Source organism: Gavia stellata, chromosome Z (assembly GCF_030936135.1).
Source record: "Gavia stellata isolate bGavSte3 chromosome Z, bGavSte3.hap2, whole genome shotgun sequence".
Classification (NCBI taxonomy): Eukaryota; Metazoa; Chordata; class Aves; order Gaviiformes; family Gaviidae; genus Gavia; species Gavia stellata.
The window spans coordinates 3,135,066-3,150,278 of record NC_082637.1 but is presented as its reverse complement, the minus strand read 5'-3'; the positions used below and the strand labels follow the sequence as shown (position 1 = coordinate 3,150,278).

At 50.8% G+C, this 15,213-nt stretch overlaps 1 protein-coding gene across 1 annotated transcript in view; it reads right to left on the bottom strand.

Annotated features, from left to right (window-relative positions):
* MYO5B (myosin VB) overlaps positions 1-14,770 on the bottom strand; it is a 152,707-nt gene extending 137,937 nt beyond the window's left edge. The window contains exon 1 of the mRNA XM_059833394.1: positions 14,744-14,770. Within this exon, the coding sequence (XP_059689377.1) occupies positions 14,744-14,770 (27 nt within the window). The remainder of the gene's footprint in view (positions 1-14,743) is intronic.
* Positions 14,771-15,213: the final 443 nt, after the last annotated feature.

The following is a 15,213-nucleotide window of genomic DNA, read 5'->3' as shown; positions in this document are numbered from 1 at the left end:
CTATGGTTGGAAAAGACCTGTAAGATCATCAAGTCCAACCACCACCCCAACCCCACCAAACCATGTCCCGTAGTGCCACATCCACACGTTCCTTGAACACCTCCAGGGATGGTGACTCCACCACCTCCTTGGGCAGCCTCTTCCAGTGTCTCACCACTCTCTCAGTGAAGACATTTTTCCTAATATCCAGCCTGAACCTCCCCTATCACTACAGTAAATTTATCCCCAGTGTTGTACACTCATCTACAGAAGTTCAAATGCAAGAGACATCCCCAGCAACTGTTTAAATCCCCCAAAGCGGGAAGTGTTGTGAGCATGTGGAAGGGGCGTGCAACAGAAGTAGAGAGATCAGCAACTGCTAACCCCATACAGGGGAGCTCAGGGCTCTAGTTTGGGAGGCTCACAGCATCCTCACAGATGGGAGAAGCCCTCAGCGAGGCTCGTGCCCGGTGGGAAGGATGCTGCTCCGGTGGGCAGCTGCAGGACACCACCACCAGCAACGTCTGGTAATTGAAGGGACACATCAAGATTTGACATGTCACTCCACCCCCACAAATATTCAAGGCTGGCTTAGTGGCTAAAGGCCACTACCATATTTTCACACCTGCCCACATCCACTGCAATCAAGAAAAAGTTTATGGGATGAAGGAGGCCGCGTCCACTCCCTCGCTGCAGGTTTATTACCAGAGCACACGATCTACACATGCCTCTCTGGTGGCTTCAGCTTTTCTTAAGCTCTGCCTGGAAATTAAGGATGAAAAAGAGCCAAGCCTTCATTTTTAACTGGTCTGCTTCCATAAAACAACTTAAACATCCTTAATACAACTCAACTCAATCATCTAACGTGAATCCCTCGGATGGGTGCTGTGACTCCCAAGAGACTCCTCCAAGCCCGAGTCATGGGCGCCGGACAACTGTGTTAACGCAGCAGCCAATTTTTAAAGCAGACATAAACTACGTACAAAACCTGCAAGAGACAAGGGTCAGTCCTGTTTATGGGGTTAAAGCAGGTCAGGCAGATGCAGCCAGGGCCTCTTCCATCTCTTGGGGTGTTTCAAAAGCGATTCAGCTTTTAAATTATGAGCCATGGTTCAGATCTGCATTTGTCTCCAGCACGTCCAGCTGCTGGGCTGGCTCTTTCAGGCCTTGGCCACTGCATTTTGCTCTGTCCTGACTTGCTAAATTACATACGTTTTGTGTAAGCAGGAGGAGTGGAGCCAAGTCCTTCCAAAATGGCCTCTTCCCTCCCAGACAAATTAACTATATTGACGTTTAGCCCGACTACAAGACAGGTTTGTCCAGATCCCAGATATATTTTAGCTCTTCCCAACTTTCCAGCTGCTTCCCAGGCACGTGAGAGCGAGCAGGAAGGCATCAGCATCACCGGTGCTTACAGAAGCAGCAAGACCACCTTCCTGCCCGACCAGGTACCACAGCTCCCAAGTCATGCGAAGATCACACAAGCTCTCGGCATCATGCGTGACTCCATGCTTCAACATCTGCTGTTAATGCTTCAGAAATGCCACTCGAATATTTCATGGGACACAACGATAATTTGGACTTCAGAGCCCCCCTGACCAATTCATCAAACACCCAGAGGTACGTGCGAAGGAAATTAATTTATCTAGACAAGCACAGGAGCTACGTATCTTCCAGCAATCACTGCAATAGCATGTAAAAGTAGCGTTGACCAACAGAGATGCATCCAAAAGACTGTCAGTCTACTGGCTTCAAAGTTTAAAGGCAGAAGCAGCAAGACTTTAACCTGGGGAAGGTGCTAACAAGCTTGGTAAAGATAAAGAAGCTTATTATGATATCGTGGCTCTTAAAAAAAACAGAATTTGGGGAACTGCTCAGAAAACAAGAGGGTTCTTTTTACTGGGGAAGAAGAGCAATGGAGTCTATGACTGCAGGTAAAAATAGAGCATTAAAACACACCTACAGCTGGATGATAATTCAAAAGGTTGTTTTCAAAAATAACAATAAAAGGTTGAAAACGTGGACCCCCTTGCAGAAAGCAGCAGTTCCAGCACATCCCTAGGGTGGAGTTCTTCCCCTCCCTAACACTGCCCACGCAGCACAGTGCATCTTCCCCTTTCCAGGTGGGCTCGAAGATTCCTCCATCACGTTGGACATTCACACTGGCATGGCACGTTGCCAGATATGGACAGAGTTTAGCTCCAATATGAAATTAAGACAGAAGGTTTGTTGCTATACTCTGGAAGGACTACAAAGCTCTTTTTAATGAGGGTTATATTAAGTTTTAAGGAGACTAAGTTGGTTTTGCTCAGCTCATATGGCTGCAAAGATAAAACCTTGCACAAAGAAACAGCCACAACAAGTTGCTTGACAGAACTTGCAGCACTGAAAATTATGCAGTTACTACTCGAAGAACACTCTCTTTTGTTGTCTTTGAAGAAAAAGTTTATATACTACAAATTTAAGCATCAGGTTTGGCTTTCTCACAGTTTTACGACATCATAGTGCTACACCTCTGCAATTTCGGTTGCTGTTTTGGCCAGAAGCCCCCAATAACACAGGAATAGGGATGAACCACATATGTTTGTGGTATGAAGAAAACCCAGAAACCTGGCTTTACAGATAAATATGCTTCTGTCCTTATGTACTTCAGATGCACTTCATTAGGTGGACACCTTCCTGAGCTGGGACACTCAAGGCAAACTCCCATAGCAGGTTCCCCATCCCACGCTGGTCACCAACAGCTGGACCAGAGCCACATTTGCTCCCCAACACCCATCAGCCACCCCCTGTGCCCGGGGAGCATCCCAAAGGTGATGGGCATCCGCAGCCTGGGAACAGTCATCTCCAGGTAACACGGATTTGTTGAAAACCAGTTAGTGCCAGCATTTTCTTTTTCTAAAATAAAGAACAGAAGAAGAAAGAAAACCCATCCTGAACCTGGAAAAGGGTCAGCACAGTAAAATAAAATTTAAAAATTATAAATAATAATTAATTATTTCTACGCTGTGACTGTTTCTCCCTCCCCCACCACACAGCTCAACCTCTATTGTCTGAAAGGCGTTTATCTGAAAGTGGGTCATGTCTCCCGGCATTACTCAATCTTCCCAAATTTCCCCTGATTAGTCAAACGCGATATCCTCTCTGACATCTGAGTGACTGAGGTGGTGTGTAACGCCATTTTTCCCCTGAATGAGCCACATCAAAGAGGGTTATAAGCCGAGTGATGGCACGCTGGATAAAATAGTCGCCAACAGATTGTCCCCAAAATATTACCGGAGAAAATTGAATTGTTTTGTTGGGAGGTTTTTCCTTTAGAAACATTCAGCCTTTAGTACTGAACGCGGACAGTCAAGAAATTGCCTTCGGAGTTGCTAAAAGGATGAAACCTCACTAACTCATGAGCTGCATGGTCCGATAGTTAAAAACACTTCTGCGCAATGAAGTCCCAGGGATTTTCTATTGGCCACAACATCCAGTCTGCTCTTCACACAGGGACACCAAAAACCACCGTGCCAGAGCTTGGCGACAGCTTAAATTTGGGCAGTACCTTGCAAACGAGTGGATGTTAAAGCAGAGTAATCTGAGACTAAAAAGAAAAAGGAGAAAAAATACTAATCCTGCTACTCAAAAAAGAAAACACTATTTAAAATTGGGATATAACAGCACATAATAGCTCAGACACAATTTATATCCAAAGGATTCAAATATCATCCTTTGGAGCAGGGGGATGCCAGGATCTTGGAAGGATGCTCAGCCGGGATGAGCGCTGCTGCCCCAGGGACTGGAGTTGGGGCAAGGAAAAGAGTTGGAGCTCCTAAGTACTTATCAGGTCGGTGATTAAGTGAGATCTGGGCAAAGTTTAGCAAGTAACAGCAAGGTTTGCATTCTGCTGATTTACTTCACGTGACCTTCCACCGCTGAAACTTTGTACCAGAGCAAAGACTGCCAGGAGGCAGCACCTTTTTTGGGGAAAAAAATAAAAAAAATACAAATAATATTAAAAAAAAAGAAAACAGTGAAATCTTGGAGACTCTACAGACTTTTTGGCATTGCCAAATAGAATATTCTATTTCTGAGAATAGACTTTTTCTAAAAAAAATATGGATTTCTGCACCATACTGTTCCTTGGGCAAAAAGAGGGCCCCCAGGGAGGCTGCGTTCAGGTGAGATCAGCAGGTTTTCTTCCTGGTGCTGGACTTTGGGATGCAAACGCCGGCGCAGCAGCACTTGGAGAGGAAAAGCCTGCTCGCAGCTCGCTCTCTGGGGACTGCGAGGAGTTGCACAGCCTGAGGCAGCCTCGGCCATCCCACCTTCTGCAGCACGGAGTGTCAGGTGCGGAAAGGCAAAGTTTGGCTCCTGAAGTTGATTTAGACCCACTTTGATGGTCAAGCAAATGGATATTTCAGGTTTCTCAGAGCTGGGCAGCACTGCTCGTGTCCATCTGGCATCACAGGGATGGACCCCACGCTCCCATGTTGGGGATTTCCCCAAAATAAGCGGGTGCGAGCACCACCATCACTCCCCAAAACAACAGCGGGGAGGGCAAAGCACGAAGATGAAGATTAGCTCTGACAGCCTCGACTCCGAGTTTATTTTGGCGCAGCAAGAGCACACAAGGCTTCAAAGCAGCTCCCAAGGAGCAGGCGAGGGGCCGGGCGGCAGAAATCACCCCCAGGCTGGCAGCAGCGCTGCGAGGCTGAAATCCGCAGCCGTTCCTGCCACCAATTGCACCCAAAGCACCAGACCTTTAACCTTGAGCATCAATATTTTCTAGAATTCAGATTTGCATGCTTAGAACACCCAGGTTTTTCTTTTTCCTTCTCTTTTTTTTTTTTTTTTAAGAAAAAAGAAAGTTACTTTATTTACGAGCTCTACCTCCATCCTCCATGGCCAGGCAGATGAAGCATAAGCATTCATCTCGCCACTCTGCACAGGGAAGAACAAGTTCTCACCTTGCTGGGGCAGAGTCCAAACAAAACCAAAGGCTTTAGAAAGGAAAATGAAACAGAAAACACGCAGAAGGAATGCAGAGCAAGGGATTTCAAACCTGGTATTTCTAGGGGCTACAGAAGCGAGCCGTGACCTTCTTATCTCTCCGGCCAGGGTCTTTATAACGCCCAGGGCCATAAAACACATGCTGTGGGAGAGCCGAGGACAGGTTCAGCCCAAAAGAAGAGTCCTTCTCGCAGGGACCTTGGTCCCCCAAAAGCCATCCAGCCACAAAGGACACATCCCCAGCTGCACTTCAGCGTGTCACAGCCAGACGGGAGAAGAAAAGCAAATTGCATCACTGCAACGCCAGAATCCAGGGGAGAAAACCCCAATAGTGGGAGCAGGGAAGTCCCTGCAGACACCCCCAAGGTGGGCTCTCCACCACCCCCCCGGTGAGACGTTCACACCCTGTGCAGACACAGCTTCCAGAAGAGCTTTTTAGTGGTGTTAAAGGTCTTGCTTCAGCTAAAACATGCCTTGTTGGCACCATTAACCGCAAGACGGTAGCGCAGGTGTTCACGGTCTCTCCCAGCAGAGAAGCTATTTCTTACAAGGCCAGGTGGAGACAGGACAGCAAGGTGACAGCACGGTGACACTGCACGAGTGGCATTGTCTTCCATTTCTTCCCACTGAACGTGGTGGAGAAAGCAGGCATCAGCTAGACAAGAAACAGGCACTCCACAGCCATGGGAAAGGCTGGCGAGAGCCGCACCGGTATTCACACACCCACCTCTCACTGAGGTCCGTGTGGGTCTGGAGCAGGACCTTCTCCTGCACCTCCACCTTGTCTCTAAAACAGGACCCATGGTCCTACCAGGAGATGTGGGACCAATCCAAGACCGCAGTAGTCCAGTACCACCACGTGAAAGCCACCTCCAGCTCTCCATCTCCACCCTACCAGGAGATTAAGTGTCCTTGATTGAGACCCACACTGTCCCCAAAGCACTCGGTGGGTACCGCTCCTCCACCCCAGCGGGACATGGCACGCGCTGCCCAGAAACCAGCAATACCCACAGCACCCGTGTTATCAGAGCTTAAAGTAATTAAGAAGCATAAATCCACAAGGGAGTTACTCGGTTTAATTAGACTGAAAATTATAGCTTCCATCATCTTGGCATCTCCGTATCCACTCGCTGCCTTGAGATATGCTTACGCGGACTTTCTGCTCACTTGGGGCGTAGCACCAAAGACTGGCTTTGCAGCAGGCACAGGGAACAGATATATATGTATTTTTTTTTTTAAATGGTTTTCACCACTCATTTGCTAAGACACATGTCAGCAGCCCCAGCTGCCTGCTCACGTTCAGCCTGCTCAGGGATTTGGCAGCTGAAGATTTGCCTGAGCCACCCGAAATTATCCCTGCGGGGCTTTCAAAAGAAACCGGACATTCCCATCGCCATCCTCCGTGATTTTTAAAAGCCATCTTTAAATGTATTAAGGGTCTTTTGTTCTTTGAAGAGCGGTGACTTGCCAGGACACATCCCCGAGATGCAACATGTCATTTTGATAAGTAGTGGCCATGATTCATCCACAACACATCCTGCTCCCAACAGCCCTGTAAATGGTGGTTAGCACATCCTACCAGCACCCCGCACCTCAGCAGGACTAAGGGAGCTTGGGCAATGACTCACAGGAAGGGTGAAGGTATGGATTAGCTGGGTTTAAGCGCTGGCTCCACACCTCGGTGGAGCCACCAAGTGAAACATATCCCTTCACGGAGCCCAGCAGCCTCACGGGGCTGCCCGTGGTTCAGCAGGATGGGAAGCGGTCATGAGCCAAAAGGGTTGGTCAACCTCAAGCATGAAGAAGACACATTCTCAAGGAAGAGCTAAGCCAGAAGCACATGGCAAACAGAGGCTTGTGGGCAGAAGGATGGATGAGAGCCAGTGGGAATATCCAAAAGGCAGGACAGACAGCTGGACACAGCACACATCTCCTGTTGAGGAGCCAAGCCACATTAGCACCAAACACCTGGAGCACACCAACACCGAGCACCCAGACGACACAAACCCACCCCATTGGTACCACCACCAATGCCTATATGGGAACATGAAACATTGACTAAAGGAGGCGGCGATGGCCGTCCATGAAGGAGAACATGGCCACAGCATCCCAAAACCTGCCCTGCACCATAAAGAGAGTAAAGGAGGGCAACAAGACACGTTACGCAGTATCGTTGGTGATCTGCTGCAATTGCCAGAGCAGGGTCTGAATGTCCTAACAGCACCACCAGCTTCATATAGACAAGGACGGGGGACTAAAAGCCAGCACTAAAAAACTGCTTGTGGAGGAGAAAATAAATAATTTTTTTAAAAATCAAATGGGATTTGGTTACAAGTGGTGAAGGACGGTGGCACAGCGGGTCAGGAACACATGCTGCTGGAGGAGCTGCACCACCATCCCACCACCCCGCACCAAGCCACAGGTTTGGGGGTCATACCCTGCAATTAAGGGCTTATATTCCTTATAGTAAGGGTTTATAGACCTATGTTGGTTATAATTCTTTCAGTCCTATAGTCCAGCCTTTGACACGTTTAACACATTCCCATAGCTCACAGGTTTCAGGCAACTGAAGAAGACTTTGGACATGGACAAATCAAGGACAAAAGGAGAGCACAGCTGGAAAAAAGGTCACATTTCCAGGCTGCAGGCCCTGTAGGGATGTTCCTCTCCAAACCCTCTGGATACTGCAGGAAAGACCAAGAGCAGAAATACCAAATCCTTAATAGGCTCATCAGTAAAGCTGATGAATTTACCATGACCTGGGCATCACGTTAAAGAGCGTTCAAATGAGGAAGGCTACAAGAAGTCCATCACCCGCTGATCCTTCTCAGCCCTGCCATCATCTCCAGACAGGTCTCTGCTCATTTCTGGAGGACCAGGCTAAGCCAAAACCCAACCCAACCCCATCAGATATGTCTTACAGCAGGCCAGAGGCATACAAGGGCAATTGCTTTACACAACCAACTCAAGACACGGAAACCTCACAGGGAGTTTTTTTTCAGGGTTGCTAAATAGCAAATTCTTCGCTAAAACATTTTGCTAACATTTCAGGTGTCTGCCAAAGCTTCGGATCTTGCTGCAATAAAAGCAGTCATTTTCCTGACCCGAATCGTAGTTCATGCTGATACTCCTTTAACCGCCCTGAAATGCCTCTGTTTGCAGAACAGGTCAAAGAGCAGACAACACCACCACAAAAAATCTGACTCAGGGCTTCACCTACACTACCTGCTATTCATTACACCGCCGACTAACTCAGAAGGTCCAAAGTTCACCTCCACGCTAAAGTTAGGCTATTCCTGTGGTTTCCTTCCCGGACAACTACCACAGTAAGAGTACACTACTCCTTTTTTGGCTGGAGCTACAAACTAAGTGGCATGTAAATTAAAAGTCCAATGTGCCTAGAACTGCATTGCACTCCAGCAAAGCGAGATCAGCTTCAAACATATATATATATATATATTTAAATACAAACACACATAGCCTTCTTTCTTGGTTATTAGAAGGGATGCACATGTTCACATTCAGGGTCATTATTTTCTACACCTGGTTATTGGCAGCAGAGAAGAATAATGGAGCAAAAATCCTCCCTTGTAAATACATTCCTCAGCAGCAGCCAGGCTGCCTGTGACAAATACTCTTGGTTAAACTCCTTCCTCAGGGCAGAAAAGGGTAGGACCGACTCATCCCATCCCACCCCACAAGACCGGCACAAGCCACGCGCTGCCTCGGGCTCCGGACCCGCTGCCGTCCCCAGGTTTCCATCCTTCACCCTGGAGTTAACCCAGCAAAGAGCTGCCGCTCAGGCTTGTGCGCATTGGGATTTCCCACCCCTCCCCAATTTCACACCCTTAAAACAGTATCAGGGCAGGAATTCTTGAAAATAATTTTTAAAAAAGGCAAGTTGACTAATCCCAACCAGCAAGAGGGCGTAAAGCAGGAATCAAGCTCGTTAAGCCCTGCCAGAGTCATTCCAGGGCTGCACCCCAGCACCTGCACTGAGCTCCACGGCTCTCATCTAACCTCAGCGCTGTTAAATGCACAACCGAGACAAACAATTGCATGAACAGAAAAGAAAACGTGGTTATTTTTGCAGCACAAAGCCTCCGGCGTGCCCTGCCCTGCAGCGGGACGTGCATCCGCACAGCGCCGGCAGAGCACGGGGCGAACTCCGGCCATCTCCTGCCTGCCAAGGGACAGAAATGCCCACAAAGCCACCAGCACCCACCTCTCCCCTTCCTTGCACCTTGTCAAGGCCATATAACCAATGGACTGAATGGTATTTAAACCCCCAAGTTTGGCTCTGCTTTTCCCTCCTCCATGCCATCCGGGGGAAGCCGAGGAGGTCCCCGAGCTGCTGCAGAGGTGGCCGTGCCCTTGGCACGGTCCCCAGCTGCAAAGAGCTGGCTGAAGCAATCATATTTTACATTTCGGTGATTTTTTTTCTCCGCCACTGCACCTAATAATGAGGCAGGATCGGGAGGAGCCCGGGGATGCCAATGGATCCGGCTCCTTCAGCCATACAGCCCCACCTTTAAACAAAAATCCCAGCGTGGTCTCTGAGCCGTCCCTGCCCTTTGTGGCATGACCCAGACACGTTCTCATAATTGAAAATAAAGAAGAAAAAAAAGCCCAAAACCTTCGAGTATAACCTGCTTTTCCTAACAGCAGCCGCAAACAGCAGAGGCAGGAGTTCAGGGGCTCTGAAGCAGAGGTCCTGCAGATGTCCTGGGACCAAACCCCAAACTTTCCCTGTCCCCCACACTTATTCCCAGAATTGTTTGTTTTTTTTTTTCTACACAATACACAGAAAATCTTCTCTCTCCTTCCCAACTGCTCTTCAACCCTGAACCAGCAGCCAGGCACCCACTAAGGATGAATCCTCCCCGAACCTCGAAGGATAAATCATTTTCAGAAAGGTTATATGCCAGAAGGTTTATGCCAATTCATCAACTCAATCAGTGTGATCACACCGGCAATATTTATTCGCTTTTGAAAAGTTTCTCCCCAGGGTCAGAAACCACCAATTCATTCCCGGTACTTTATTTAATACAACAGCTTTAAGTAAAAAGCAGAGAGTTTTCTGCACTCAACACTAGCCATTAGAAGAGCATTTTTTAATGCATCAATTTCTATTATCTATTAAAAAATACGTGGCAAATAACAGTCAATTTGCACAAAAAAAAAAATAAATAAAAGAAAGAAATACCCTGGTTTCTTAGTCATCCAGAGCCTGCAAACCTTGGGAAAAGCATATCTCACAACACCCCAGGAGCAGAAAGGCACAGCTTATTCCCTAGCCTGGCAGAAGCACTATTTTGCATTAGGTTCAGAGGCTACACTTAAATTAACAATTAACATATTTTAAGAAGTACCTTTAAGAGAGCAGAACATCCAGAAGCAAAAGCAATTATATTTGTTTTAGTAATATGAAGAGCTTCACCTTACAATAACGAAGGCTAGCCATGCAAACAAGCCTAATCTCCGGTTTAATGCTGCAAACCAAACCGTTACCAGAGACGGCATCTTCCAGGGGCAAGGTCCTCCCTCCGTCCTGCCCAGCACCCAGCTCAGAGGAGCAGAGCCTCCCTGTTGTCTCATTACAGAGCAACGCTGGCATCCGCACAGGCTTACGGGGATCGGACCGCAGTTACCTTAGCTGAAGTTTAGTTGCATCAGCAACAGGTTTCTTCGGAAGGCTCTAGCTGGAGAGGAAGGAAAGAGCGTTGCATACAAGGAGCCACCCTCACCTCCTGCTTCAGCTAAATAGGGTTTGAGCAACTCCCCCGCCCAGCTGCAACCAGTTTGGCTGGGCAGCACCGCAGCTGGGCATGTCCCACCGCTGCCACGCTCCAGCAGGAACCCCGGGGACGTGGCAGGGGCAGGACCGGCCCCAAAGACATTTGCACCGGGTAACTGGGCGATACACAGGTTAGGCAAAGCTTTACCCATTCTCCATCTGGAACAGGTATTTTTGCAAGTGGGAGTGAGTCCTCGATGCCACTATGTCCCCTAGTCCCCTTGCATGCTCTGGTGGCAGGGGCTCCAGGACCAGGTCTTCACACTTCACCATACAGCTCCTCTTCTGCTAGGATACAAGGCACACTAAATTCATGGGGTTTTTCTGCAACAAAATAAAATCCACAGCCAGATGGTCCCAAAGTCCCCATGTACTGCATCGGGAGCAAGAAGAGCATTAGAATGGTCTCCCTGTAACTATTTACCCAAGTGGAGTCCTACGTGCTTGAAGGTTGATGCAGTTTTGGAACTACTCACATGCTCATAATTAGACACAGCTGTTAATTATCTTGTTTGATGGGGGCTGTTAAACACCAGTCATCCCTGCTCTTAAAGGGGCACAGGTGAGACATCACATGGAGAGGGTCTCCACCATCAACTTAGAGCTGCTGGGTTGGGTTCCTCTCCAGTGTAAGTGCTCCTCAGGACAGCCCTGAGTCTGATAGAGTAAATTCACCCGCATGGCTTAACAAGCTTGAACTTAAGCACCAAGAAAATACTCTATGTCCTACAAGGTCCCAGGAGATGGGACTTAATGATTTTATAGGTCTTTTCCAACCTTAATGATTCTGTGGTTCTGCGAGATCTTCTGCAAACATCAAGTGGAAGTTCAGGGCTCTCTACACAACACGGGGCAGCTCCTGTTGCACCCCAGCAGGAAGAAGAGGTGGGAGGACCTGAGAAGTCCCACTCGGCCGCTCCGAAGCGGCTCCCCAGCAGTTTGTCTCATCCTGGTTGAAGCTGGAGGAGGAAGGACTCTGAGGGAGGTACCATTGTGGCTGTGCTAATGCAACGCTGCGCATCGGATCAATAGGCTTTTAGCAAGACGGCTGTATTGATCCCAGCGAGCCGGATTGTCCGCCTTCCCTCCCTCTGCATCTTCCCTCAAAAAGTCTCATCCCCATCCTGCCGACAAGGTTATCCAGGAGGCCCCACCTCTGCGCTTGGAAAGCCATCTCCTGAACCGTACCACCCCAATGAAGCTCTCCCGTGCTTTCACCCCTCGTTTCCTCTGATCGCTCCCATGTTACTCCGTTAACGCATCTTCCGGCAGCCACGCGCAGAGGGTGCATCAACGCCCAACTGCTCGGGGCAGGGCAGCTCTCCACAGCAGGTTGTTTTCTCCCCACCGCGCTCTCGGAGGCCTCTACCATATATGAGCTATAAGTGCCCAGCGGAGCTACAGGCCACGGGGCCGATCGCCCGCATCCGCACAGAGGTGATGTGCGAGCGAGCGCCGGGACCTTCCTTAATGCTTTCCAAGAGCAGGCTAGAGAGCAGCACATCTCCTTCCTCTTGGGGACCTCCATCAGCAACCCGCACCCTCAGGCTCAGCATCCAAAGGTTGCTGGGGTTTTTTAACACCTTCTTTGCTTTTTTTCTTACATACTCGAAGTCACAGGGAACATTTTCCTGCTGCCTCAAAGCCCAGAGCCAGCACAGAGGCCCCACGCAGAAGACAACCCAGCAGGACAGTCCTAAATTTCACTGCAATGCCAGCGCTCAGCCCCACAGGTGACCCGCAGGGGTTCAAGGCACCATCAGCAGCCCCACCACCTACCCCACCAGCTGTGTCCCTAAAACGTCCTCGTAAGACAGACGGACACCAGCAGAAAGTGGTGAGCTGAAACGCCGGAGAAGCTGAAACGCCGGAGAAGCTGAAACGCCGGAGAAGCTGAAACGCCGGAGAAGCTGAAACGCCAGCTCTCGTCAGGAATCTTTGTTGTTATTAAAAATAAATTAAAAATTCATGACATGCATAGATTGTCACCAAATCCCCACCGCTTCCCAAGTGCTTCATCGGAAAGTCCCTATACAGCGACGGGATGACAAGCAATGCCCCAGCAGGCATCTTATACCCATTCAACAGACGAACAGTATAAACCTAATCAAGTTAGCATAAAAACACGACACAGGTTAATTACCTGATCATCAAGTTAAGAATCAATTAACCTGGTTGTTACAACCAGCCCATCAATACGGATAACACAGCGCTTGCAGCCACCCTCCCTCCTCCCCGGGGATGCTTGCCATCGCGTCCACGCACTCGCCCGATGAGATGCTGCGGTCGGCACGTCGGAGCAGTTTAGCCACGGCTTTCCTTGCGCTCCCCTTCCCCTTTTCCAAGGGAAAAAGGTTTTCCAAACCTGAGACTTTGCTTTTGAAGCGCTCCCGAGAAGGACGGAGGTCAGCCCGCTCCCAGACAGCCCTGCTCAATCCAGCGGGGCTTCTTCAATTGGCACGGGTTCAAAGGAGGAGCCGCCAGATTCACAATTCATCCCGCAGCCCTTTGGTGTCAACAGCCAAAATCATCTGTGGCAACCCCCAATATTACATAAAAGCTGTCCGCAAAACGAGTTACGGAAGCAGAAATCCATAGCAAAGTTAAGGCCGGGAGACCGGCACGGAGACAAAAAGCGGTTCCTTGAGAGTGCTGGTGCCAGTCTGGCAACATCGCCACGCTGACCACCGTCACAGGAAGAATTTAAAACACTAAAATTCCCATTATTACAGTAGATGATGCTGGCACTTTGCAGCCTTTCAGCAAAAACCCTCCCAAAGCCAAGCACTTTTCTCGATGAGCCCCTGCCTAGCATTATTGATGGCTTTTATTAAGCACATTCCCTGGATCCTGGCTGCCCGCAGCGCTCCCGGGTAGCCTGGGGAAGATGCGGAGCACAGGGAGAAGGCTCTCTCCCTATCAGTTATCGCTCCGTACCGGGCGGATCTCCTGCTGCGTGCCAGGAGCTCTTTCATCAGAGCAAGTCAATCGGCAAAGATCTCTCCAAACACAAACATCTCGCTGGGAAGGGGGCAGAAACCCCCAAATCCCACAGGGTGCATCCCCAGCCCGCTTTGGCCAAGGAGCGGGAATACCCTGCACCCTGGTTGACTATCCCACGGCCACAAAATAATAAGGAAAAAAAAAAAGAGCAGGAAAAAAAGCGAAATCTGATCTAGATCCCAGGCTCCACTTAAAAACCAGCACCCAAGCTTCCCGTTGTCACACCAGCCACTTTTAGGAGCAAATCTGGGTTTCTCTCCGGGAAGCGATGGGGAGGGCGGCCGGCTGCCACCCCGCCGGCACACCGAACGCCGGCCCGGCGGTGCGTAGCGGCCTGCGAGGCCATCAGCCATGTTACCTTCCCTGCCTGCGCGGGGAAGCGGGTGCCTTTGGTGGTAGCCCTGCCGAGGGATTCATCGGGAGTTGCAGAACGGGAAGGACTCTGGAAACTGGGCACTTCACGAGCGTTTCGGTTAGTTACGGCAGTTGTAAGGACTGGTTTTTTTCCTCTCCCTCCACCCTGACGCTTGAGGAACACGAGGAAAACCAATTCTTCCATGAGGATTTGGGAAGCTGAGCGTGCTTTAGCTGCGTGTGCGCCCGCCCGAGTGCCGGACCCCACGAAGGACGAGGCCAAAGCCGCCGCAACCCCCACCCACGGGCGAAGTTCACCCTTCCCTGCACAAAACCAGCCACCTCGTTCACCCGGGCGGGACAAACCCCGCGAGGGGCCGCTCAGCCCCGGGGGGGACCCGACCCGACCCGACCCGACCCGAGGCGGCTGCCGGGGCACGCCGGGACCGGCGGGGGAGGCGATGCGCGGGGTCCCCGCTGCTGTCCGGGCACCTGCGGGCGCCGTCCCGGGGGGTGCGGGGAAAGTTGCGGGTCCCCTCCACGGCTGGGAAACAACCCCAAAAAACCAGAAAAACCCCACAAGGAAGCCCCCCCCCGCCCCGCCCCGCTCACCTTGGTGTAGAGCTGCGCGGCGGACATGGCCGGGGCGGGCGGCGCTAGGCGCGGGGCATGGGGCCGGCAGGCAGCCAGCGGCGCCGCCGGACCGACCGCCGGACAGACAGACAGACTGACAGACGGAGCGAGCGACAGCCCGACCTTTACACCCGCCGCCGCCGGCCGGGACGCGGGGAAGGGAAGGGAGCGGCGCGGCGGGGGGGCAGGAGGAGGAGGAGGGGGAGGAGGAGGAGGAGGAGGAAGAGGAGGAGGAGGCGGCGGCAGCACCGCTCCGCCTCCGCCGCGCCCCGCTCAGGTATGGGGCGGTGCGGTCGGGCACGGCTCGGCTCGGCCGGGCACGGCTCCCCCGGGCTCCCCCGGGCTGCCCCGCTCGGCGACCCCCCCCGGCCCCTCTCCCCGCCGGGCTCGGGCGGGGGGAGCAGCGCTTTGCCTCCCTACTTGCGTCGGCTTTTTTCTTTTTTTCTTTT